Here is a 27,907-nt window from a genome sequence, read left to right on the forward strand (position 1 = left end):
CACAAAAGCCTCCAGGCCTCTCCTTGGGCTGTTCCTCTTTTACCATGGCCTCTTCCTGCTCATCTAGCTTTTAGACTTTAATTATTCTCAGCTTAAACATCCTCTGCTTCAATATGTTTTCTCCTGGTTTTGACCTCATCCTCAAAAACATCTAAGCCTACTTGACGTCCTAATGAAAGCAGAATATGCTGGCCAAGAGCCCAGGCAATGGAACCAGGCTGCTGGGACTTAACTCTGGCTCTGCCATTTCCTGGCTGTGGGACCCTCAGCATAAGCCATTGTTCAAGGAACCTCTCTGTGTCTCTGTTCCCTCATCTGTAAAACAACAGGGTCTTATGAGGAATACGCAGACTGATACCTGCAAAGCATTAGAGTCTCTGCCTGTTAAGAAGTGCCCAACAGATGCTAATAATTATCATCATTATGATCAAAGTTACCATATGATACATATAGGAGCCACACATTTGTGCTGGTTTGTTTCTAAAGACATGTGTCTTAGATCATGAAAATATTAGCAATAATTATATGTCAACTTTTGAATATTCTGAAAGTTGGCAGATGCTCCAAGAAAAGCAGCAGCAGTTCTCAAGGGAAGGCTGTGGACTCCTAGGGGTCCCAGAGACCCCTTCAGGGAGTCTGTAGGGTCGAAACTATTTTCCTAATAATACCAAGGCACTGGTTGTCTTTTTCACTGTCTGTAATCACAATGATGGTGCAAAAGAATGCTGTTTAAAATCACTAGCACCTTGGCATAAATCAAAGCAGTGACACCAAAAATGTAAGCAGTCACTGTATTTTTTTTTTTTTTTTTTTTGCGGTACGCGGGCCTCTCACTGTTGTGGCCTCTCCCGTTGCGGAGCACAGGCTCCGGACGCGCAGGCTCAGCGGCCATGGCTCACAGGCCCAGCCACTCCGCGGCATGTGGGATCTTCCCGGACCAGGGCACGAACCCGTGTCCCCTGCATTGGCAGGCGGACTCTCAACCACTGTGCCACCAGGGAAGCCCCACTGTATTCTCTATTGCTTTTCACTCATAGTAAAAACAGTGATAGTTTCACTTAAGAAAGTTCTTGATGAAACAGTGAAAGTTATTAATTTTTTAAAAAGTTATTAATTTTACTGCATCTCAGTCCTGGGGTATACGTCCTTGTGATAGTCTACAGTAAAATTTATGCTTACTTACTGCATATGCTTACTGACAACAATGGTTGTCCCAAGAAAAGGCAGCTGTGGCCATTCTTGGAGTTACCAGGAATACTACGCATTCTTTTCTGGAAAACATCCCTTTTCCTGAAAGAACAACTGACAAACTATGGTTGCTCAGATCTAGGTATCTGGCAGAACTTTTGGAAATGAGCAAAACAAGTCTGTTACTTCAAAGAAAATTACTGGCAGCAAAGTATCGGAATTTTGGAAAACTTGTATCACTGAGAGCTTGACAGCCTCCCAGTGCTTAAAGACTTAAGGTCTTTAGAGACAGAACTTTTCTGATGAGACTGGTGATGGTATTGACAAATATGATTTTTTAAAATCTTGTAAAATCAAATGTGTCAATATTTGAAATATCTGTAAAACTCGGCCATTAACATTTTCCAATTGAGCGATGCATCATTTCATAAAACCATTAATGGATGAAAGACTCAAAGTACACAAAATACAAAACTGACCAAAGGGTTGTAATGTAATGTAGTACAAAAAGTCCTCTGATATGGTTTCAGATTCCACATAACCTTAAGAAACTATCACTTGTGGCTCTTGGGTGCAGTATCAAAGGAGAATATTATCTGTAAAGTCTATTAAAATAATCCTTTCTTTCCTAACTATAACTGTGGGAGGCTGGATTTTCTTCATCACTTTAACCAAAACAGTATCTCACAACAGATAGCACAAGAGAACATGAAAATCCAGCTATTTTTCTTATAAAAAGTCAACAATTAAAGAGATATGCAAAAATGTAAAACATCGCTACTCTTCTCATTAAATATGTATATGGAAATACAGTTTTCTCATAAAAGCTAGTTCTGCTATAGGTTTATTTAAAAAAATAGATTAATAAAAAATTTTAAAGTAATTTTTTAAAAGTATTACTATTCCTGAACAGTAAATACACTTTTCATAGGGCTACTCTAAACGTAATTTGTATAAAGCCCTTAGACTGGAACTTAACAACTAAGGCTTAATTACTGGCATCGCTCACAACCAAATAAATACACAACCTACCTTTTCTTCCATTTATGTGAACATCTTTTACAGAAGAAGAATGCCAAGTCCTACTCACGTGGGGCCCTGGGCCAGGAGCCAAGGGGTTACTTACCCCCTGCACTTCGGTGCAAGTCCTTCTTGTGAAGTCAGGGCTGGGGAAGGAAAGGAGGCTGTGAAATATCACCATTGCCCTAATGAACTACAAAGGACATTCCAAAACTACTAGGAAGGTACTGCTATCAACCCATTTAACAGATGAGCACACAGAGGCACAGAGAGATTAAATAACTTGCCCAATGTTATACTGCCAGAAAGTGGCTGACACGTGGGGGAGGCGAGTTGGGGGAGCTGAGCGCGGGAAAGACTGCAACCCGGACCCGCGCCCAACTCCGGGACAGGAGAATCTCCCCAAACTCGAGACTACTTCGCCTAACTGAACTAAAACTGTCGTCCTTACATCTCAAATATCCGCTTTTCCCCTTAAACTCACAACCGGGTTGCTGTTGCTCGAAAGCAACTCGAAGAAGTTCCGAAGGGTGGCGGGACGCGAAACTGACAACCATTACTCGAAAAGATGGTCATAACCTCGCCCACCTGGGCCGGAAGTGCCTGCAACTACCAGGAGCCCTAGATCAACATTTCCCAGAATTCCCCATCACGGCCCTTTGGGAACGGAAGTGCCTGGGACTACACGGAGTTCCTGGACTACACTTCCCAGAATGCCCGAGGACAACATCCACAGCCCCGCCCATCGGGGCGGAAGTGCCTGCGAGTACTCGGAGCTCCGGAGACGTGTTTCCCAGAATGCCGAGGGGGAGCGCTGTCCACGGTCCTGCCTGCCTGGTGCAAAAGTGCTTGCAGTCGTTGGGAGCGCCTGGACCACACTTCCTACAGTGCCCTAGGGCAACAATGACTACAGCCTCGGCTTCCTGGGCGGAAATGTGGATTACTACACTGAGTACATAGATTAAATTTCCCAGAGTCCTGGAGGGGAAAATATTCTATAGACATGGTGTTCTGGAGCCCAAATGTCTCCAAAAGAACCCAGAGCTCCAGTGGACTGAGTGCCACTGACCTGCTTGCCTGGACAGAAGTTTCTTTTTCTAGATCTGGATCTTCTAGACCAGTTTCCAGAGTGGCTGCATGGGGGTGCTTCCTGCCATGCAGCCCTTTGGTGTTGCAAATAATTGGGTTCAGTTTGGATGAATTCTGTGCTGCTGGTTGAGCCCAGTTTTCCCTTTTCTTTTTCTCACTCCCCCCCCCCCGCCTTTCTCATATAACTATACTAATAAGCGGTTGTCAAGGAAATATGTTGTATAGGAGAGAAAAGTGAAGCTTGAAATATGGAAAGAAAATAAAAATCATCATAGAGTGGGAGCGATGTGTGGGTTAAAAACGGAGATCTTGAAAGAGGATTGGCCTGAACTGCACTGAACAATTTAAGGAACACAAGATCTCAGTCTTACCTTGACTGGATTGCCTTCTTTGTTCCATGTGTACCTGGATACATCTGGAACTCTTAACGGTGTCAGCTAGGGTGGGCTGTTGATTCCGAAGTACCAAGAAATCACAAAAAGGCAAATGTTCATCAAGTCATAATGCAGAAACATTAAAAACTTCCAGCATTTCCTTGGTTTTAATTTCTCACTTTAAAAGTGAATGAAAGCTGCACTGGCAGGGAACTGGAATAAACACTGCAATATTGAAAGGGGTAAATCCTATATAAAATCTTGAGAATATTTCTTTTTTGAGTTTATCTTCAGATATTATATCACCTACTACCAACCTGATCTTTGCACAGTAAATCCAATAAATTAATAACATGCTTTAGTATTCCACAAGCCAGCTGAAATCAGAGAGCCCATGATTTATCCTGTGAGATAAGAGCTCAAGTCCAGAAAAACTGTAGAACAACAAAAACTACCACCACCAAAACCAAATCCAAACCAAAACAAACAAAAAACCCCACAAAACCCCAAACCCAGAAAGGTTGTCCTGTCTACTTTTCTCTTGCATAAGAATGAAATATTCTATTATGAAAACTTTAAAAAACACGAGTGGAGAAAAAAGTTAAATGTGCATAAACTCATCTTACAGATTAAATGTTATTGATGTGTTGCCCCACATGCTTCATCTAACTCTTTTTTCTTCCTTTTTTATTATTGAAATAAAGTACAGATCCATGACATCTTGTCATTTCTCCCTAAAATATTTTCATATATTTCTCAAAAACATAAGGACATTTATTTGCATAACCACAATATTATCACACTGAACAAAATTAATAATACCTCCTTAATATTAATTTATTCTATCCTTATTTGAAGTCCCAAATTCTTTCAAAAGTCTTTCACACTTGGTTTTTTTGAATATCAAAACACGTCCATTCATTGCATGATTGTTGCATAAGTCTTGTGACTCTCCTGCATCTTCTTGACCTACTGAAGAAATTATATCAGTTGTCATGTAGGATTCCCATATAGTGGATCTGTCTGAGAGCTTCCTGGATCTGTCATTTAACTTTTTCCTCAATCGTTGTTTTATGTGGAGGACTCCAAAGCAATGCACACTGAGAGTAAGAGTGAAAAGGGAAGTAGACTTTCAGCCCAACTCTGAGTCATCTTTATCCCCTGAGAGTGTATTAAGGAAATCCTGGATTGCTGACGGCCTCACAGCTAACTGTTGGAAGAAAATGACATTTTCTCTGGAAGAAAGACATTACCAACCTTGGCTACAAATTATCACTATGTTAAAAACTACAACATAGGGCCTTCCCTGGTGGTCCAGTGGTTAGACTCCGTGCTTCCACTGCAGGGGGCACCAGTTTGATATCTGGTGGGGAAACTAAGATCCTGCATGCTGCATGGCAAACAAAACAAAACAAGACAACAAAACCAAAAAAACTACAACATAAATAATGGACAAAGTAAATTTTAACATCAAAAAACTATGCTGGGGGCTTCCCTGGTGGCGCAGTGGTTGAGAGTCCGCCTGCCGATGCAGGGGACACGGGTTCGTGCCCCGGTCTGGGAAGATCCCACATGCGCAGAGCGGCTGGGCCCGTGAGCCATGGCCGCTGAGCCTGTGCGTCCGGAGCCTGTGCTCTGCAACGGGAGAGGCCACAACAGTGAGAGGCCCGTGTACCGCAAAAAAAAAAAAAAAAAAAAAAAAAAAAAAAAAACTATGCTGGAACTACTATAGGATACATCATAGTGATAAAAGATTAAATTATCCAAGAACATAACACAAATATATATCTACACACATGTAATAAATATCCTCAAATATATTTTTTAATCTGGCAAAACTAAAGGGAGAAATACTCTCTGATTACCTAATAAAATACACACACATGCGTGCACACACACACAAACAGTAAAAAACAGTTAAGTATATGGAAAAATTAACCCAATTAGGAAATTTGATCTAATTATATGTAGAATACACATCTGCTCAGGTACATATAGAATGTTTACAAAATTTGACCATATGCTGGACCATAAAGCATAAATAGCAAATTTCAAAACACTTTAATAATACAAAGTATATTCTCTGGATAAGGTGCAATAAAGCTAGAAATCAGTAATGAAATCCTTACTAGACAATTGTAGCATGTCTGTAAATTAAGAAAATCAATCTTAACCATGAATTCTTTTTTCTTTTTAATTTTTGGCTGTGTTGGGTCTTAGTTGCTGCCCACAGGCTTTCTCTAGTTGTGGAGAGCGGGGTCTACTCTTTGTTGAGGTGGGCGGGCTTCTCATTGCAATGGCTTTTCTTGTTGTGGAGCATGGGTACTACGCACGCATGCTTCAGTAGTTGTGGCACATGGGCTCAGTAGCTGTGGCACACGGGCTTAGTTGCTCTGCAGCATATGGTATCTTCCTGGACCAGGGCTTAAACCCGTGCCCCCTGCATTGGCAGGTGGATTCTTAATCACTGCACCACCAGGGAAGTCCCTGTAGTAAGTCTTGAGATCAGACATTATGAGTTTTCCAACATTGTTCTTCATTTTTTAATATTTTTAAAGCTACTCGTTTCATTGCTTTTTGTATAGATTTTAGAAATAGTTTGTCAATTTCGGCAGTAACTCCTGCTGGGATACTGAGCGGGACTATGTTGCACTTATAGATCAACTTAGGATAAATGGCTTAACAATATTGAGTCTTCCATTCCATGGAACAGGTCACATCTCTTCGAGTAGTCTTCTAAATCTTTCATCAGTATTTCATAGTATGCAGCATAGAGATCACACACACTCACCCCCACCCCACCTACCAAAACACACACAAATTATATATTTGGGGCTACTGAACTGATACTGCTTTTTTCTTTCTTAATCTCAGTTTCCAGTAGTTTAAGACTAACATAGTGATTTTGTATATTTACTTTGTTTCCTATGACTTTGCTAAACTCACCATTTCTACTAGCTTTTCTGTTGATTCTTTGGACTTTTCTACATAGAGAATCTTGTCTTCTGCAAATAGTTTTATTTTTTCCTTTCCTATCTGTATATCTTTTCTTTTCCTCACTTCAGTGCACTGGCTATTAGCTCCTGTATGATGTTGACATGGTGGTGAGAATAGAAATCTTTGACTTGTTTCCAAACTTTGGGTGAAAAGTATTCAATCTTTCACCATTAAAAATGATGTTATCAGTATTTTGTCAACATTCTTTATCAGCTCAAGGAAGGCTCCCTTTGATTCCTAGGTGTTTCTTTTTGTCTGAAGTCATAAATGGATGTTCAATTTTGTCAAATGCTTTTCCTTCATCTTTTTCTTCTTTTTTTCTGTGGATACAGTGAATTAGGCAGTTTGATTTTCATATATTGAAACAATCTGCATTTCCAGAATCTTTCATGATGCATTATACTTTTTATAAATTGCTGAATATGATAATATTTCATTGAGGATTTTTGTGACTTTGTTCATGAAGGATATTAGTCAATAGTTTTCTGTTCTTATAATGTCACTGTTGGATTTTGTTATCAGGGTAATGCTAGCTTTGTAAAATAACTTAGAAAGGTTTCACTTCCATTTTTTTTTTGAAGCTTTTGTTGGTAGAATTAGAATCATTTTTTCCCTTATGTTTGGCTAGAATTTGCCAGTAAAATCATCTGTCCCTAAATTGTCTTTGTTGGTTTTTAATCTGTAAATTCAACTTCTTCAGGAGATACAGGGCTATTCAGGTTGTCTACTTCATGTGTATGCATGGGTAATTTGTGTCTTTCAAGGAACTTGTACATTTTGATTAAATTGTCAAATTTATAGGCACAAAGGTGTTCCTAATATTCACGGGGACCTCAACACCTAGAAACCATGCAGTGGGTGCACACTCTGGGACGGCTGCTCCAGGTGGGAGGCAACAGGTATCACTTGCTCAATGTAGTTTAATTACTTTGGGGTCAGAGAACACTGTATAGTTTTACTTCTTTTAAACTTGGCATGGCTTGTTTTATGGCCCAGAATATGATTTATCTTGGTGAATATTCCAAATGCACTTGAAACGAATGTGTACTTGATCACTGTTGGATGAAGTGTTCTCTAAATGGCAAATAAGTTAAGTTGGGTAGAAGTGTTGTTCAAGCCTTCTCTGTCTTTATTGATGTTGTCATCTTGTTTTTATCAATTACTAAGATAACTACTGAGGTCTCCAACTATACTTGTGGTTTTCTACCAGGTTTTTTTTCATGAATCTTGAAGCTCTGTTGTTAGATGCATACACATTTGGCACTGCAAGTCTTCCTGGTATATCCTTGGTAATATTCCTTGTATGAATTCTTTGTTGGTATTAATATAGCTAGTCCAGCTTTCTTTTTTCTTTCCTTCCTTCCTCCCTCCCTCCCTCCCTCCCTCCCTTTATTGCTGTGTTGGATCTTCGTTGCTGTGCGCAGGCTTTCTCTACTTGCAGCTAGCAGGGGCTACTCTTTGTTGCGGTGTGCAGGCTTCTCATTGAGGTGGCTTCTCTTGTTGCAGAGCACAGGCTCTAGGCATGTGGGCTTCAGTAGTTGTGGCACACGGGTTTAACTGCTCTGCAGCATGTGGGATCTTCCCAGACCAGGGCTCGAATCCATGTCCCCTGCATTGGCAGGCAGATTCTTAACCACTGTACCACCAGGGAAGTCCCCTCCAGCTTTCTTTTAACTAATTTTAGCATGGCATGCCTTTTTCCATCCTAGTCTTTAAATCTACTTATCTCTTTATATTTAAAAAGGGTTTCTTGTAGAAAACATAAAGCATATAGTTGGGTCTTGCTTTTTAATCCAATCTGACAAACTCTGTTTTAAGTGGTGTGTTTAGAACATTTACATTTAATGTAATTTTTGATATCACTGGATTTGAACCTACCATCATGCTAATTGTTTCCTATTTGTGCCATATGTTATTTGTTCAATTTTCCTGTCTGCTTTTGGATTATCTTTTAGAATTCCAACTTATCTCCACTACTGGCTTATTAGTTATATGCCACTTAAATTTTTTAAATGGTTGCTCAAGGGCTTATAATATGCATCTATTATTTTTCAGTCTACTTTCTAATAAGATGATGCTCATTCACATAGTATATGACAGCTACTTCCAATTTCTCTGCCCTGTTTTGTGGTATTGTTACATTTTATTTTTATATATGCTATAAACTCACAAAACTTTGCTTCTGTTTTTGCTTTAGAAGTTGTACTTTCCAGTGATTAGAAATAAGAAAAATTATTTTATATTTTACTTCCTTTTTAACCATTTTAAAACTTCTTTATTAGATCCAAGTCTGTTTCTGGTATGATACTCTTCCAACCTATGGAAAATTCCTTTAATACTTCTTGTAGTGCAGATCTGCTGGCAGTATATTCTATTAACTTTTGTTCATATGAAAATGTCTTTATTTTGCATACTTTTTTGGAAGATTTTTTCATTGGGCTTGGAATTTTTGATTCACAGTATTTTGTTTCAGAATATTAAAGATGTTACTCCAATGTCTTCTGGCTTACGTTTTTTTAAATTTTTTATTTATTTATTTTTGGCTGCATTGGGTCTTCATTGCTGCATGCAGGCTTTCTCTAGTTGTGGTGAGCAGGGGCTACTCTTTGTTGTGGTGCACTGGCTTCTCATTGCACTGGCTTCTCTTGTGGAACATGGGCTCTAGGCATGCGGGCTTCAGTAGTTGTGGCTCGCAGACTCTAGAGCACAGGCTCAGTAGTTGTGGCACATGGGCTTAGTTGCTCTGAGGCATGTGGGACCTTCCCAGACCAGGGCTCGAACCCGGGTCTCCTGCATTGGCAGGTGGATTCTTAACCACTGCACCATCAGGGAAGCCCCTGGATTTTAGCCCCTGGTTTTTTTCCTTTAAGTTGGGGGGAGAAGAAATCTCTCTAGTTTTATTTATTTATTTATGGCTGTGTTGGGTCTTAGTTGCGGCACACGGGATCTTTGTTGAGGCATGTGGGATCTTTGGTTGCAGCATGTGGGCTCTTCGTTGTGGCACACAGGCTTCTCTCTAGTTGTGCTGCACGGGTTTTCTATTCTCTAGTTGTGGTGCACAGGCTCCAGGGCACATGGGCTCTGTAGTTATGGCGAGCGGGTTCCAGAGGGCATGGGCTCTGTAGTTTGCGGCATGTAGGCTCTCTGGTTGAGGCACACAAGCTCAGTAGTTGTGGTGCACAGGCTTAGTTGCCCTGCGGCACGTGGGATCTTAGTCTCCTGACTAGTTATTGAACCTGTGTCCCCTGCATGGAAGGCGGATTTTTTACCACTGGACCACCAGGGAAGTCCCTTCTGGCTTACATGGTTTTTGATGGGAAGTCTCCTCTCTTCCTCATCTCTGTTCTTTGTATGTAATGTGGCCTTTTTCTGTCAATATTTCCTGCATTGTTCATTTGCTGCTGTTTGGCAATAATGTGCCTAGTTTTTTGGGTTTTGCATTGTTTGTTTTAAAATTCTGCTTGTGTATTCTTGAGTTCTTGGATTCGGTGAAGTCTTTTATTATTTTAAAAATATTCGCAGCCACTATCTCTTGAAATATTTTTCTTCTCATTCTCTCTCTCCTTTCACCCTGGGTTTCCAATTATACGTAAGTTTGACCACAAAAAGTTTCCCCATAGTTCTTGGATACTCTATTCTGTTTTCTTTACACTTTTTGTTTCAGGTTGGATGATTTTGATTAGCCTTTATTCAAGTTCTTTGACACTTTTTTCAGCTGTGTTTAGCCTACTTACAAGTCCTACAAAATCATCCTTTGTGATAAATTTTCTTTTCTAGCATTTCCCATTTGATTCTGTATTAATTTCCACTGAAATTCCCTAATCTGTTCATGTATATTGTCTGCCCTTTTCATGAAAGCATTTAACACATCAACCAGTCATATAAAATTCTCTGGCATTTCCAAAATATAGTCATCTCTAAGTGTGGTTTTATTGATTGGTCTGCTGTCTCTTGGCAGAGGGTTATATATTTTTTAATCTTGTAAGGTTTTACTGAATGCAAGATACCATGTATCAAACAGTAGAGACTGAAATAAATAGTATTTTCGCCTGGAACTGGGCACACCTGTTCTGCTAGGATGTTAGGGTGGGGTGTTGAATCAGTCTGGTCAGGAATTAAGTTGAAATTGGATTCTGTTGTTGCAATAGTTATCTTCAGTACACTGCTTCAAAATTTTCTAATGTTACCTTGTGCTTAGGGTGGGGGCTGGAGTGCTGGAGGATTTTCCTCAATGTTCCTTCTCCACCTTCAGCTTTTGGCTATCCCTATGCACCTGTGCCACAGAAGGATTCTCTGTCCATGTTCTTGCCTTTTCCCCAATGTAGCCTGCTATTGCTTGTCACTAGGAGAAAGCTAGCATGTTTATGGGGACCAGGAATGTTCTGTATTGTCTTGGTTTAGTCTTAGTCTTGAGCGGGGATTGGAGAGATCAGACACCTTGTGAATTTGGGGGAGCTAGGACTACGTAACACTAAAAATGAGACAAACTCTCTCCTCTAGGCTGTGAACAATAAAGCAGGTGATACTTTCATTTGTGAGCAAACTGAAGACAAGAGTCCACATAAAAGGACAGAGGTAAGAGACTAAAGCAGAATAAAGTCTCCTTGACTGACCCAGACCCAAGTCTTACCTTACCTACATCTCTTCACTTATATGAACTGAGAAACATTTTTGGTTTAAGCAATTCTGAGCTATATTTTGTTACCTACAACTAAAAGCATCCTAACTGATAAAACCACCATGAGCTCTCATGATCTTCCTTTGGAAGTGATCGTAGTAAAGAAATGCATTAGAAGCCCTGAATTTCTGATGATACTGTGAAACTTGAACTAGCACCTTGGAAGCCAGGTTAAGCCAGTGCCTTGGTCGCCCCATTCACCCAACGGGCTGAAATCTGACAGAAAAACTATGGTGTACCAATTTATACTACTACTGAATTGTACTAGGAGATTTAAGGCTGCATGTGCTTTGAGACCTAAAGAAATTTTATAGAAAGGTAAAGCTGCTAACACCTAATTTATCTGTACTCTCTAGAGACTTTTTGATGCCATCTAATGAAATAGAGTGATCACATTATGAGTTCTTAACTATAAGGGACAATATCTCAGTAGTTTATTGCTTTGGTAAAATGTTAACTGTGAATTTTTAAAAATAAAGTACAAGAAAGACTAAGCCAAAATTCTGCTTGCCACAGAAAACCACTGTATACAGGACAGTGAGTAATCTTTCACAGATAATCTATTAAGCATGTATTTGAACATATATGTATACAGACCTAAGATAACTGGATATTATGAAGGTACAATCCGCATTTTTACTAAACAAGATGCGTGAGTCTTCTCTGTCATTTTAGATTGATTTCATACTTTCTGTAGCTCCATATTATAGGAACACAAAGATATTTATCTAAACTCTTATTAATTTCCAATTTAAAAAATTACCCTTATGTACACATCCTTTCTGTTAAAACTGCTTTACCTTAAATTATTATTCTATGATTTCCAGATGGGTACGTACACTTTACATTTTGATACATATTGTATGACTCTTCTCTAACAAACTTGTATTTTTCACTCCCTCCAACAAAATGCATTGTTCTTGAAGACAGAGACTAGCAAGTAAAAGGAAATCTTATCCTAATAATCAATACATTTGAAAAAATGTTTAGAAAAATTCAATATTTTTCCTTTCTTTACTAAAAATAGAATTACCATATGATCCACCAATCCCACTTCTGGGCATATATCTAGACAAAACTATAATTCAAAAAGATACATGCACCCCCTATATTCATAGCAGCACTATTCACAAAGCCAAGACATGGAAACAACCTAAATGTCCATCAACAGGTGAATGGATAAAGAAGATGTGGCACATACATACAATGGAGTACTACTCAGCCATAGAAAAGAAGAAAATAATGCCATTTGTAGCAACATGGATGTAAGTAGAGATTATCATACTAAGTGAAGTAAGTCAGAAAGCGAAGGACAAGTAACATATGATATCACTTTTATGTGGAATCTAAAATATGACACAGAAGAACCTATCTATGAAATGGAAACAGAGTCACAGACATAGAGAACAGACTGGTAGTTGCCAAGGGGAAGGGGGTTGAGGGAGGGATGGAGTGGGAGGTTAGGGTTAGCAGATATAAGCTTTTATATATAGAATGGATAAGGTCCTACTGTATAGCAGAGAACTATATTCAATATCCTATGATATATCATAATGGAAAAGAATAAAAAATAGAATGTATATGTATGTATAACTGAATCATTTTGCTGTACAGCAGTAATTAACATAACATTGTAAATCAACTATACTTCAATTAAAAAATATTGATATTTTCCTTTCTTTGTGTGAGTGGAAGAAGTATGGAGATGTGAAACTTGACAAAATTAAAGTCCTCCAAACTTGTCACAGATCCTGCCTAAGGAGGTCTGAATTGGACAAAGGCTATAACGCCTAGAAATCAGTCAGATCAAAAGGATTTTGATGGAAATATGGAGACTAAAAAACCAAGTATTGTAATTTTGACATTTATTAAGAAAGTATTTGTCATTAGTAACCATTTCTGCCACTTTCCAAATATTACAGTAAAACTCTGTCCTAACACACAGGGCAGGAGTAAAAATTCAATTATGTGAAATGCAGTGTTCCATTTTTGTAAAGTTAACCAGAAACATTGTTTTAACAGTTTGTACTGTCCTTTAAAGTGCACACAGGTGTACATACTCACAGCTAAACTTGAATGAATAGTATACTGTAGAGAAAGAGACCAAATGGTAAGAAATTCAGTTCATCCCTGCTTACACAAGGGACAAATGGAGAGAACCATTCCCAAAAGGGTTACAACCAAATTCATGTAGTTTCAGATAGCGATATTGCTGATACATTTCAAATAATATTTACTTGAAGTGCTTACATTACTTGCAGTATTCCTCCTCCAAATACATTTTTAAATGACTTTTTGGAGAAAATAAGCTTAATAAAAATTCCAAACATGATACCTTTACACACTTTTAGTCATTTAACAAAAAGTACTGAGCACCTAATATTGAGTTATGCAGTGTCGTGGCTTTGGAGACTTCACAATGCATGAAGCCCCTTCTCTCGTTAACTTTACATTCCAGTGGACGTGGATTTAGGCACGCTCATCACTGTGCTTCTGTTAAAATCCTGACTATACTCGTATCTTGTTTAAGCCCTAGTGCAACAACTGCTTAAAGTAACGTGCAATGACATGTTAACGTTCTCACAAAATCCCGTATGGAACCCCTCTCGTTAGATGTCTCTGCTGTGTGGTCTCCTGACTATTGTGAATGTTGATGTTGGGCAGAAACATTACCTTTTCATGAAAGAAATTCTTTTTCTACTTTAAGAACTGGAGTGAACGGAAAATTTCAGCTCTCGTTTGAGGACTTCAGAACGCAACAGAATACCATTTTACAGAATTTCACTTTTGTATGGATTCTCTGAAGAAAGATAATCCTTACCATACTCTTCACTTTTATAGAATGTATCACCACTATGGACTCTTTGATGAATTAGAAGACCTGAGCTCCAACGGAAACCCTTACCACACGCATCACATCTGTATGGTTTCTCTCCCGTGTGGACTCTCTGATGAGCCTGGAGGTTTGATCTCTGACTGAAGCCCTTACCACACACCTCACATTTGTATGGCTTTTCCCCAGTGTGGACTCTGTGATGGGCTTGAAGACTTGAAAACCCACTGAAACCCTTACCGCACTGTTCACATTTATAGGGCCTCCCTTCTGTGTGGACCCTCTGATGTGCTTGAAGGCGTGAACTTTCACTGAAACCCTTTGTGCACATCTCACATTTGTACGGTTTCCCTCCTGTGTGGACCCTCTGATGTGCTTCAAGGCGTGAGCTCTGACTAAAGCCCTTCCCACACATCTCACATTTGTATGGCTTCACTCTGGTGTGGACTCTCTGATGACCTTGAAGATATGCTCTCTGACTGAAGCCCTTCCCACATACCTCACATATATATGGTCTCTCGCCAGTGTGGACACTCTGATGGCTTTGAAGGTACGATCTCTGACTGAAGCTCTTACCACACTCATCACATTGGTATGGCTTCTCTCCTGTGTGGACTCTCTGATGGGCCAGAAGAGTTGAGGCCTTACTGAAGCCCTTATCACATTCTCCACACTTATAGGGTTTCTCTCCTGTGTGAACCCTCTGATGAATTTGAAGATTAAAGCTCCAACTGAATCCCTTCCCGCACTCCTCACACTTGAATGGCTTTTCTCCAGTGTGAACTCTCTGATGGCCTTGAAGGTGTGAACTCCGACTGAACCCCTTCCCACACTCCTCACACTTGTATGGTTTCTCTCCAGTGTGAACTCTCTGATGGCCTTGAAGGTATGAACTCCGACTGAATCCCTTCCCACACTCCTCACACTTGTATGGTTTCTCTCCAGTGTGGACTCTCTGATGGGCTTGAAGGTATGAACTCCGACTGAATCCCTTATCACACTCCTCACATTTAAAAGGTTTCTCTCCCGTGTGGACCCTCTGATGAACATTAAGAATTGATCTGTGACTGAAGACTTTACCACATGCGTTGCATTTGTATGGCTTCTCTCCAGTGTGGACTCTCTGATGATCTTTAGGTTTTGAATTCCAATTGAAGCCGTTCCCACACTCCTTGTAAGGTTTCTCTCCAATGTGAATTTTCTGATGGCCTTGAAGGTATGAATTGTGGCTGAAGCTGTTACCACATGTATAATGTTTATATGGTTGTTCCCTGGTGTGGACTATCTGAAGGTCTTGAAAATGTGAGGCCAGACTGAAGCCATTACCACACACCTCAGAATTATACGGAATCTCTTCCATGTGAACTCTGTGCTGAATGTTACAATCTGAGTTACAAATGAAACCCTTCTCACACTCCACATCTGTGTATAGTTTCTCTTCAGTTTGGATTTTCTGATGGGTTCGAAGGCAAGAATTCTGGTTAAAGGCATTCCCATTCTCCTCAAATTCATAGGGCTCCTGCTCAGTATGGACCCTAAAACTACTACTAAGGTCTAAGCTATGACTGAAGCCCTTCTCATAAATGTTGCATCTGTTGGACACCTCTCCTGTGTGAGTGAGTTCATATGTGTTATGAGAGGAACACTGATTGACATTCTCACCATATTCATATTTAAATGCCACCTCGTCTGCTTGTACTTTCTGATGGCATTGCAGATGTGAACTCTCAGAAACACAGTTATCTCCTCTACAAACACTTTGATGAGTATGAAGAACTGAACTGTAACTACAGTCCTTTCCACATGGACTGTAGGTACAGGGCTTGCCTTCTAAGTGTAACTGCTGAAGAACTTCAGAACTGGAGTCATTGTTGAAGGCTTTTCTGTACTCATTACCAGGGTAGGGCTTTTGCCCTGTCTGAATTAAGTCTTGATTAAGCAATGAAACCTTCATGACATCTTCTCCACAGTCATGGCAGCTATAGATTTTTTCTGTTCTGTGTACACCCAGATTATCATTGTGATGTGAGATCCAACTGATACTTTCAGACATACAGAAATCATTTTTCATGGAAATTTTCTGACATCTACACTGATAATTACGTGACTCTGTAAGATACATTTTCCTCCAGGAATGCTGGGCTCTCCAAGGGGGAAATTCTTGACTTTTTATGTCATGGGAACCATCTCCTATATGAGTCAATACGTAGTTCTCATCTTCAGAAATCTGAATCGGTATTCCTGCCCAAACTTGGCAGGGGGAATCGCCTTGTTTTTGCAGCTGAGAAATATTCTCTTGAAAAATTTTCATCGAATCTTGACACCCAGTTAACCTGCCTGCACCTTGTTGCCAGGTCTGCCAGGTGGAAAGCTCTTTGGGGGAAAGGCAGCTTAATCCCACTTCTTGAATACTTTCCATATTATGTTGACTCTTGGTTCCTATAAGAATAAAGAGATTTTAGACGTGTACACAGTGAATGCTTTTATTCAGAGATTTCAAGATTTTGCACTTAGATGATGATATGCAACTTCAATAAACTGGAGGAAAATTCATGTTACTACCTCTGATGATACTTAGAAAATGGCTCATCTTTGGCTACACCAGGAATATAAGCAGGATCCACAGAATTCAGGCTATCTGCGTGCCTCAAAATCAGGGCTTTGCAACACAACCTGGACATCGAAGATGGTGGCCTTGTTCAAAATGCCTAGTTAAACCATACACATATTATCATGGGCTGCCTGGAGATTTCAAGAAAACAGAAGGGGATAGTCTCAAATCAGAAAGAGTATAGTTTCAAGTGGATAAATGCTTTTTGCCCTGATAGTAATGGGCATGGTAACATTTTTGTTTGTTTTTAAGAAGACTGCATGTTAAATGCTGTGCAGATGAAGGTAAAAGTAGATCTTTATGCTTGAGGCATCAAACTGCCTATCTCTAATTCGCTCTTTATCTTCATGAGACTAATAAGCTCTTCTAAGTCACTGTAAGCCATTATCAGCTTTAACTCCTTTCAAAAGATATTTTGCAATTATCAAGGGCTATGGTGCAGGTCAGGATGTAAAACATGGGTGACAGAATTCAACTCCAAAGACATCAGAAAAAAATGGAGGCTGAGGGAAGCATAGGCAAGTTTTATGGCACCAGTAGGTGTCCTTTGTTATCAAACAAACAAAACTCAGCGAACACTGACTTTGGCTTGCACCATTTTGCTGGAAAATTACTTTAACGTTTAGGGAATTTGAGGCTCCAGAAGAGTTGAAGATGGGTATGTTTGGGTGGAAATGGCTTGTCCCTTAGTTATGAAAGCTCAGATTATCAGCAGGCAGCAGATCTTCATATCCTGGTGAGAAGTATACTCCCTGAGGACCGGTGGTCCAACGGGGTTGAAGTAATAACGTGCACTCTCCTAATACTTGGCAGTACGTTAATTCTCTTTCAGCATCCGGGGGGGGGGGGGTGGGAAGCAGTAAAAGAGGATTCTTTTCATAACATGAACATTATCCTCAAACATAATAATTCTTTGTGTTTTTCTGTCTCTCCACACTGGGGTGGATTACCCACAAGGACAAGCACTTCGCTGTGTACACAGCATTACCCTCACTGCCTGTAACACTCCTAGCGAATAGTAGTTGCTCAATAAGCACATAGTGAATAGATCACAGCTTGAGTCACTCTCACTCACAGAACTGAAAGTGCATATATGTGTTGAGTTATTTTTCACGGGAAAGGAATTGGCGATGGCAGTTTTACTGCAATGTTGAAAGGCTGTATGAGAGGTAGGGCTACACTCAGATATCACCTGTTGATGAGAAAAGCAAAGGTCACAAGAATCTTGTGGATTGTGTCTTTTTAATTTTGAAAATAAATGGTGTAGTTTTTCTTGTATAAAATCTTACCTGTAGCCCCACCCTATGCCCAATTTATAAAAAAATTAAAAATAAAAGGCCACACTGATGATTGCGTGGCAGCAGGATCTGGGGCAGTTCACCGACTGCAGGGTAACACTTTACGGCATGTCTATGAGTACTCATCTCAGTAGTACTTTAAAAAATAAAACGCCAACCAACTATACTCCAATAAAAAATTAATTTAAAAAATGCCTAGTGATGTCTTTGGTTTCTCAAAAGCAAAGCTTTCAATTACTATATTAATATTTTATAGAATAATGAAATGAAGGGACACAGTATACGAGGCATGTCAAATAAAGTAAATAGCTTTACTTTCCTTTTGGCAAATGTGTCTTTCAAGGAATTGGTCTATTTCATCTAGGCTGTCAAATTTGTGGGCATAGAGTTTGTTCATAGTATTCCTTTTTTATTCTTTTAATGCCCACAGGTTCTGTAGTCATGTTCCCTCTTTCATTTCTGATATTAGTAATTTGCATTTCTGTGATATTAGTAATTTGTGTCTCTTTTTCTTAATTACCCTAGCTAAGAAGCTTATCCATTTTAGCCATCTTTTCAAAGAACCAGCTTTTGGTTTCATTGATTTTCTCTACTGATTTCTTATTTCTAATTCTTATTCTTGTCTTCTACTTACTTTTCTTCTGCTTACAATTTGCTTTTCTTTTTCTAGTTTCCTAAGGTGGAAGTTTAGATGATTGATTTTAGACCTTTCTTCTTTTCTAATACATATATTCAATGCTATAAATTTTCCTCTAAGCAGTGCTTTTGCTGCAGCCCACAAATTTTGGTAGGTTGTGTTTTCATTTTCATGTAGTTCAAAATACCTTAAAATTTCTCTTGAGATTTCTTCTTTGACCCATGTGTTATTTGGAAGTATATTGTTTAATCTCCATTTGAGGTTTTCCAGTTATTTGATTTACTGACTTCTAGTTTAATTCCATTGCAGTCTGAGAGCAGGCACTGCATAATTTCTATTCTTTTAAATTTGTTAAGGTGTATATTTTGATTCAGAATATGGTCTATCTTGGTGAATGTTCCATGTGAGCTTGAGAAGAAGAGTTCTTTCTAATCAAGTACATTAACAATGGCTACAACATCCAACTCTATGCCACAAAGCTATCACTTTAGAAGCCATTTTAACTCAGTCTACAGGGAAAAATATACTCCGTACCTTGTTTTATTGTGCTTTGCTTTACTGTGCTTCACAGGTAGAGTTTCTTACAAACTGAAGGCAACCCTATGTTGAGCAAGCCTACTGGCACTATTTTTCCAACAGAATTTGCTCATTTCATGTCTCTGTGTTACATTTTGGTAATTCTCACAATATTTCAAACTTTTTCATTATTATATTTGTCATGGTTATCTGTGATCTTTTTTTTTTTTTTTGCGATACGCAGGCCTCTCACGTTGCGGGGCACAGGCTCTGGACGCGCAGGCTCAGCGGCCATGGCTCACGGGCCTAGCTGCTCCGCGGCATGTGGGATCTTCCCGGACCGGGGCATGAACCTGGGTCCCCTGCATCGGCAGGCGGACTCTCAACCACTGCGCCACCAGGGAAGCCCCTATCTGTGATCTTTGATGTTACTACTATGACTCACTGAAGGCTCAGATGATGGTTAGCATTTTTTAGCAATAAAGTATTTTTTAGTTAGGGTATGTGAATTGTTTTTTTAGCATAATGCTATTGCACACTTAGTAAACTACAGTATAGTATAAACATGACTTTTACATGCACTAGGAAACCAAAAAATTTGTGACTTGCTTTATATGCAATATTTGCTTTATTGCAGTGCTCTGGAACTGAACCTGCAATATCTCCGAGATCTCCCTGTTTGAAAACAAGAACAGGGTTATGTGGGGTGGAGACAGAAGAAGTGAAATGCAGAAAACAAAGACTATTCTAGCATAAAATGGCCAGCCTATCACAGCCTGAGATCAGATGTCACCACTGTAAATGATCAAAAAAGTAATCTAAAAATTATAAGAAAAAAATTAAACATATGTATAATTTAAAAAACAGATGGGTCATGTTTTATTAACATGCTATTTTACCCATATGTACTTTATGTCTGCAGTTAGTTAATGCAAATGTAGTAAGTTTTCTATTAAAAAGGAAATTCTGGCAAGGAATTGTAATGCTAGATCAACATGATCGGCATGTGTAAGACATCATAAGGTATTTATGAAAGGTTGCATTAAAACTTAAGGTTTAGTTAAGGTTAACATATAGGTTAAGTTACGACTTCAAAAACTCTTAACCCAGTGATGTTTGATATTCTAATTAAGCCATAAAGGAATTAAAATTAACAAAGGAAATAGCTGAGAACAGCTACGTGAGAACTACTGACAGGAATGTATTCAGATCTAGCTGAAACCAGCAAACTACCAAGGAAAGAGAAGAAAAAGCAAGATAATTTGCAGGAAACACCTTATTACTTGAAAGAAGGCGATTACTAAAAGCAAGTATCTCCTGGTTAATGAAGTAGATGGTTTTGCTATAATTAGAGATGACACTGGAAATGAAAAACAGGAATAATCTGCTATGGGGGAAAAAAAAAAAGCCCAGAAGCCCTTGGTTTATACAGCAATGATGCTTGCCTGGCTCTACAGACCAGAAATTTCCCTTTCCATCCCTGCTGGGAGTTTCAGATCGCATCAGTGGCAGTCAGCAGCATTAAGGTATAGTGTTGGTAAAGGATCACCTTTCAGAGCCCCTGGGGATCATGAAGCCTCATGTCAGCAACAGGTGCAGGTGGCTCTAAAAGGTTGTTGAAAAAAAAAAATAAAAAAAATAAAAATAAAAATAAAAATGAAAATGAAAAAAAAAAAAAAAAAGGATGTTGACTCTGCACCTTTGATCAAATTAATCAGGCAATTCCATGAAACACATTTTACTTATGTGGACTGACAAGCTGGTTTTATGTAAACATGGACTACAAATCATCTTTTTCACTCCAAGTAAAATTATTTTTCTTATCACTTTCCAATAGAAGACAAAATTTAATCACTGGCAGAGAAGGCTGAAAACAGATTATGGAATATTACTGGATGTATTTGGAATGAATAGCCTATAACAGCACAAGAACACTAATGGTGGGAAACCATTAGTGAGGCTTAAGATCAATTTAATAGACTGTGACATGCAATTTTAAAAAGGACAGAAAATATCACAGTTGCACTGCATGTCAGGGTATCAGTGCATAAATGCTTGTTTCAGACTTGCAGCTATGTATACACACCTAGGTCTGTACTGGGTTACATTACATACTGAAGGCCATGGCCAAAAAAGTATGAAAACCACTGGTGTAAATAGTTGAGGAAGGTATAAAGTTTGTAATGAAACAATTGTAAGGCTCAAATGCAAGGTTCAAATACGGAAACTTGGAAAAATATCAATAGGTAGGTTTGTACCTCTTAGTTTCATGCCTACATGGACTGAAGTTTCAAAATACTGGCAACAAATTACCACTTGAGATATATTCTTTCTTTCCCTCAGGATGTATGAAACCTGAGAGTACAACTTTTTTCAGGTTATAATAGTCACCAGTTGAAAATTATACACTAGATCTTTAGGGGGATGAAGGCTTGAAAACTGTCTAAAATCTACATTAACATTTGTTTATTTAATGGCTAATGTGTACAAAATAAAGATGAAGAAATATATACTTATTTTTGAATAGGGCATGAAAAGAAAGACAGGGGCTGGTCTTCCTAACTCTTATTTTTCTCACCTTGAATCTTCCTTGCCTGGCCTGAAAAAAAACTAGGACATTTATGCAGATGATGACTTTGGGAGAGATGGATGGGTTGCAACTTGGAACATCTTGCAAGGAGATGGACAGTTAAGAAGCCATTATTGGGACTTCCCCGGTAGCGCAGTGGTTAGGGATCCGCCTGCCAATGCAGGGCACATCGTTCGAGCCCTGGTCCAGGAAGATCTCACATGTTGAGGAGCAACAAAGGCCGTGTGCCACAACTACTGAGCCTGTGCTCTAGAGCCTGTGAGCCACAACTACTGAGCCCACATGCCACTACTCCCATGTACCTAGAGCCCACTCACTGCAATGAAGAGTAGCCCCCACTCACCACAACTAAAGAAAGCCCATGCGCAGCAACGAAGACCCAATACAGCCAAAAAAAAAAGAAGCCATTATTTATTGACATCATTCTCTTTCCTAGTGGAAACTGAGATAGTTCTTCTGCTAACAGAGTGGTTGTAAGACTATCATTTAAAAAATATTTCTTTGCCCATGTCAATTAAATCAGCTCCTAGAGGCTGCAGGAAAGTCAATGGGGATGATTATGTCTCTCTTGGTTACAACTCCAAAGTTAAAGCTCAGTAAGGGGACTTCCCTGGTGGTCCAGTGGTAAAGAATCCACCTTCCAATGCAGGGGACGTGGGTTCGATCCCGGTCAGGGACCTAAGATCCCACATGCCGTGGGGCAACTATGCCTGTGAGCCACAACTACTGAGCTCACATGAGAGAACCCGCCTCAATGAGAGAACCCGCCTCAATGAGAGACCCCGCCTCAATGAGAGAACCCGCGTGCAGTAAACTATGGAGCTGTGCTCTGGAGCCCATGCACCCTGCAGCCCGCACGCCACAACTAGAGAGAAAACCCGCACACTACAACCAGAGGGAAGCCTGAGCACTGCAACGAAGAAACTGCGCCATAATGAAAATATCCCGCATGCTTCAACAAAGATCCCATGTGCCTCAACTAAGACCCGACGAGCCAAAAAAAAACAGCTCAGTAGGATGCTTTTTCTATTTGAACTCTGAGTCACCAGGTAATTTATTCCACAGAAATAAAATCACTAGTACCCAACGATATTTGGATTGGGGTTTTTATTGCTGTACTTTCTATATTAGTAGTAAAAAAACAAGGGAGACGGCAGAGAAATGAATGCCCATCAATTAAAAAATGGGTAAATGATGCATGTTATAGCCACATATTGGATTATGTAGTGATGATTTTTTTTTTTTTTTTTTTTTTTTTTTTTTTTGCGGTACGTGGGCCTCTCACTCTTGTGGCCTCTCCCGCTGCGGAGCACAGGCTCTGGACACGCAGGCTCAGTGGCCATGGCTCACGGGCCCAGCCGCTCCACGGCATGTGGGATCTTCCCAGACCGGGGCACGAACCCGTGTCCCCTGCATCGGCAGGCGGACTCTCAACCACTGCGCCACCAGGGAAGCCCGTGATGATTATTTTTAAAAAGAGATAATCTCAGACTGGGAGAGATTTCTTGCTCAAGGTACCATGAAGGAGAAAAATTAGTATATTAAAAATAAGAATGTACATTTTCAAAATTTTGCATTAATATAAGGTATATACATGTTAGTATATGTAAAAAATTAAATAAAAAGATATTTTAAAATATGACATTACATTCCTACTGATGCTATCAGGCAGGGGGACTGGCACACTATGGCCCTAGCCCTGTTTTTGTGTAGCTTAAGAACAAGAATAGATTTTACATTTTTTTAAATGGTGTAAGAAAAAACAAAGAAGAATATGTGACAGAGACCACATATGGCCAGCAAAGCCTAAAATATTCACTATCTGGACCTTTAGAGAAAAACTTTGCTGACCCCTGCTCTAGAGTATATTGCCTGTTATGACTCTGAATGTTAACTGAGATGGAAACAAAAAATTATAGAAGTGAAGTAATTTGTTTTGAAATTTTCAGTTGACTTTCCTTCTCACCCAGGAGCATCCTTGGCTACACAGGTGTGACCATGGCTTCTGACACCAGGGTCTGAGGACTCAAAAACATTACTAAAATGTTTGGACTCGCATATATGTCCAACTTGGAAGTACCACTTCAAAAAGAAAATTACAGGCCAATATCTCTGATGAACATAATGTAAAAATCCTAAACAAAATATTAGCAAACTGAATTCAACAACACATTAAAAGGGTCATACACCAAAATCAAATGGGATTTATTGTAGGGATGCAAGGATGGTTTGGCATCTGCAAATCAGTAAGTGTGATACACCACATTAACAAAATGAAGGATAAAAATCATTTTATCCTTCATCAAAAGCAAAAGAAACAAAAGCAAAAATAAACAACTGGGGCTACAGTCAAACTAGGAAGCTTCTGCACAGCTAAGAAAACCAACAATAAAACGAAAAGGCAAACTACTGAATGGGAGAAAAATATGTGCAAATCATATATTTGATAAGGGGTTATATCCAAAATATAGAAAGAACTCATACAATTCAATAGCAAAAACCAAACGATCTGATTAAAAAAATGGGCAGAAGACCAGAATAGACATTTTCCCAAAGAAGACATACAGATGGCCAACAGGTTCATAAAAAGATGCTCCACAACATTAATCATCAGGGAAATGCAAATCAAATCCACAATGAGATTATCACCTCCCACCTGTTAGGATGTCTGTTATCAAAAAGACAAGAGATAACAAATGGTGGCAAGGATGTGGAGGAGAGGAAGCCCTTGTACACTACTGGTGGGAATGGAAGTTGGTGCAGCCACTATGGAAATCAGTATGGAGGGTCCTCAAAAAATTAAAAATAGAACTATCATATGATTCAGCAATTCTACTTCTGTGTATTTATGTGAAGAAAACAAAAACAGTAACTCAAAAAATATATGGGGCTTCCCTGGTGGCACAGTGATTAAGAATCCACCTGCCGGGCTTCCCTGGTGGCGCAGTGGCTGAGAGTCCGCCTGCCGATGCAGGGGACACGGGTTCGTGCCCCAGTCTGGGAGGATCCCACATGCCGCAGAGCGGCTGGGCCCGTGAGCCATGGCTGCTGAGCCTGCGCTCCGCAATGGGAGAGGCCACAACAGTGAGAGGCCCGTGTACCACAAAAAAAAAAAAAAAAAAAAAGAATCCGCCTGCCAATGCAGGGGACATGGGTTCGAGCCCTGGTCCAGGAAGATTCCACATGCCGTGGAGCAACTAAGCCCGTGCGCCACAACTACTGAGCCTGTACTCTAGAGCCCACGAGCCACAACTACTGAGCTCACGTGCCACAACTACTGAAGCTCACGCGCCTACAGCCCATGCTCTGCAACAAAGAGAAGCCACCGCAATGAGAAGCCCATACACCACAACGAAGAGTAACCCCCGCTCACCGCAACTAGAGAAAGCCCGTGCACGGCAACAAAGACCCAACGCAGCCCAAAATAAATAAATAAAAATAAATAAATTCATACAAAAAAAGAAAAAGTATATGCACCCCCATGTACACTGCAGCATTATTTACAATAGTCAAGATAAGGAAACAATCTAAGTGTCCACTGATGGATGAATGGATAAAGAAAATTCAGCCATAAATAAAAATGAAATCTTGCCATTTGCAACAATACAGGTAGACCTTGAGGTATTTGAAGACAAATGCCGCTCGATCTCTCTTATATGTGGAACTTAAAGTCACCACCCCTCGCCCCGCAACAAACACACAAAACCAACCAAGCTCACAGATACAGAGAACAGACTGTTGGTTGCAAGATGCAGCGGTTGGGGAATGGGAAAAATAGGTGAACTGTTTTTTTTTTTTAATTTAAGTAAATTGAATAAAATTTTTTTAAAAAACCGTAGCTAGGTCAAGAGACTGTTTAGGTGTTAGGGGATGCAACAGTGAGAAGAGAGGACAGAATGGGAAGATAAAGAGCTGGGCATCTGAATGAGGAAGTTAATGCAAGAGTGTCTCACTTGAAATTACTGCATGGGAAGGGTCAATTATAATGTTGGCATTGATCTTTTTTTTTTTTTTTTTTTTTTTTGCATTACGTGGGCCTCTCACTGTTGCGGCCTCTCCTGTTGTGGAGCACAGGCTCTGGACGCGCAGGCTCAGCGGCCATGGCTCACGGGCCTAGCCGCTCCGCGGCATGTGGGATCTTCCCGGACCGGGGCATGAACCCGTGTCCCCTGCATCGGCAGGTGGACTCTCAACCACTGCGCCACCAGGGAAGCCCGGCATTGATCATTTTTGATATTTCCTTTAGCTGACTGGCTATTCATCTTTTAGGAATAATGGCTACCTATCCATGAATACTCAAGGACACCTAAACAGAATTAGGACAGGCATTCATCAGTTGACAAACAATACTCTGGAGTATCCCTCCATCACACTGATTTATTCTATACCTATTAGCTGCCTCAAGGAGGACCGAAGACAGTGAAAGACCACACGTGCATTAACCGATTCACTCAGTCACGGCACAGAGCAAAGCAAGCCAAGTAACCTGAAGCAGAAGCAGAATTCTGACAGGTCTGATGGGCAGCAATGGGCCAGTGCAGCTGGGACAGGATGAATGAGCTAGAATATGGAAAGCTAGAGGGGGTGAGGGGACAGACACCTCAGGGCCTGACATTTTCTGACTCATGTTTCAGGAGGGGCTCTCTGGCTTCTGGGTCACTGCTGGATGGTTCTCACCTGAACACCCTTCTCTCTGGGTCTCCGTCTCCATCATCAAAAGCTCTTCTTCTCTCTCCAGCTGGAATATAAGCTCCGGTTTGAAGGGCTGATTCCCTGCAAAAAGGCGAGGACAGCAAAAGTTTTAAATTTTGACCAAGTCCCACTTGTGTGGTTTTTTTCTTTTTTTCTTTTCTGAATCATGTTTTGGGGATCATATCTAAGACCTCTTTGCCTAACCCAAGGTCATGAAGATTTTCTCCTGTGTTTCTTTCTAAAATTTACATTTTACATTATGTCTCTTATTCATCATGAGTTAATTTTTTGGTAGATGTGAGGCATGCAAATATATGCATACAGAAGTCCAAATGCTTCAGCACCATCTGTTGAAAAGATGATACTTTCTCCACTGAATGGCCTTGGCACCTGTAGTACATCTAAAATAGTCTCAGAATTGCTTATTCCATATCAAAGCAAATCCACTAAAAAGTGTTCAGGATTGCAAATCATTCTCCCATCCCCCTCCCGCTGTACCTAAAACTAAGGGTATAGAGTTATACACTGTGTTCCTTAGCTACTTCCATGAATTCTTTCTTTTCTCTGTTCATTGTGGTTAAGGTATTAATTTCAAATACAATTCATTTTTCTTTTAGATTATCATCCCTTTGCCTTCTTATTTGATTTACTCTTCAGAATGTGTTGAACCAACATATTTTCAGAAGTCCAAACTAGATAAAAAGGTGTATTCAGACAAGTGTAACTCTCTCAAACATCCCTTCCACACTATTACCTTCCACCCCCTTATAAGAAACTAACTTCATGATTTCCTGATTAATCCTTCCTGTGTTTCTTCTTATAAAGGTCGGCAGATATTCATATATTTACTTATTTTCCCTTCCTCCTTACACAAACTAGTATACTATTAATGCTCTTTTGCACTTTGTTATCTTTAGGGAAAATTCCTACAAGTGAACTGGGAAAAGATAACTCCATAGTTCTGTTAGATATTGTCAAATTCCTCTCCTTAGGGGTGGTATCGAGTTGCACTCCTACTTTCAATGCATGAAAGTGTTTTATTCCCCACAGCTTTGCCCCCAAAATACAGTGTTATGTTTTTGAATTTTTGCTAATCTCATGGATGAAAAACGGTGTTTCAGTATAATCTCTCTTATTTTGAATGAAACTGAATAGCTATTCATATGTATACATATTTATATCAATATGTGTGCATGTATATGTGTATGTATATGAATATACACACACACAGACACACCCCTACCTCCTAGCTCTAAACCCTGAGACCAGGAAACAAAGAAACCACAGTGGCAAGGACAGTCCCCAGCATCCAGACCTTGGTGTTAAATACCATTCCCCAATAAATGAAATATATGATTCCAGAGCTGGGGCAAAGTACAGGATG

The 27,907-nt window shown here is 39.8% G+C and overlaps 2 protein-coding genes across 5 annotated transcripts in view; both read right to left on the minus strand.

Moving 5' to 3' along the window:
* The window catches only part of LOC101274919 (zinc finger protein 235), a 59,386-nt gene extending 55,639 nt beyond the window's left edge, over nt 1–3,747 (minus strand). Inside the window, exons 1-2 of one of the 2 annotated variants that reach the window (XM_033430777.2) lie at nt 3,669–3,747; nt 2,315–2,354 (exon numbers count right to left, since the gene is read on the minus strand). In XM_033430777.2, the coding sequence (XP_033286668.1) occupies nt 2,315–2,354; nt 3,669–3,712 (84 nt within the window). In that variant the 5' untranslated portion in view covers nt 3,713–3,747. Of the gene's footprint in view, nt 1–2,314; nt 2,355–2,692; nt 2,802–3,668 lie in introns of those variants that run through there. The other variant, XM_033430776.2, reaches the window with a different exon arrangement.
* A 9,449-nt stretch (nt 3,748–13,196) lies between these two features.
* LOC101272604 (zinc finger protein 112) overlaps nt 13,197–27,907 on the minus strand; it is a 31,693-nt gene continuing 16,982 nt past the window's right edge. For all 3 annotated transcript variants that reach the window (XM_049703869.1, XM_049703870.1, XM_049703871.1), the window contains 2 exons: nt 26,509–26,604; nt 13,197–16,618 (listed from right to left, as the gene is read on the minus strand). In XM_049703869.1, coding sequence (XP_049559826.1) covers nt 14,118–16,618; nt 26,509–26,604 — 2,597 coding nt within the window. In that variant the 3' untranslated portion in view covers nt 13,197–14,117. The remainder of the gene's footprint in view (nt 16,619–26,508; nt 26,605–27,907) is intronic.

The sequence above is a fragment of the Orcinus orca genome, chromosome 20 (genome assembly GCF_937001465.1).
Source record: "Orcinus orca chromosome 20, mOrcOrc1.1, whole genome shotgun sequence".
Taxonomy (NCBI): Eukaryota; Metazoa; Chordata; class Mammalia; order Artiodactyla; family Delphinidae; genus Orcinus; species Orcinus orca.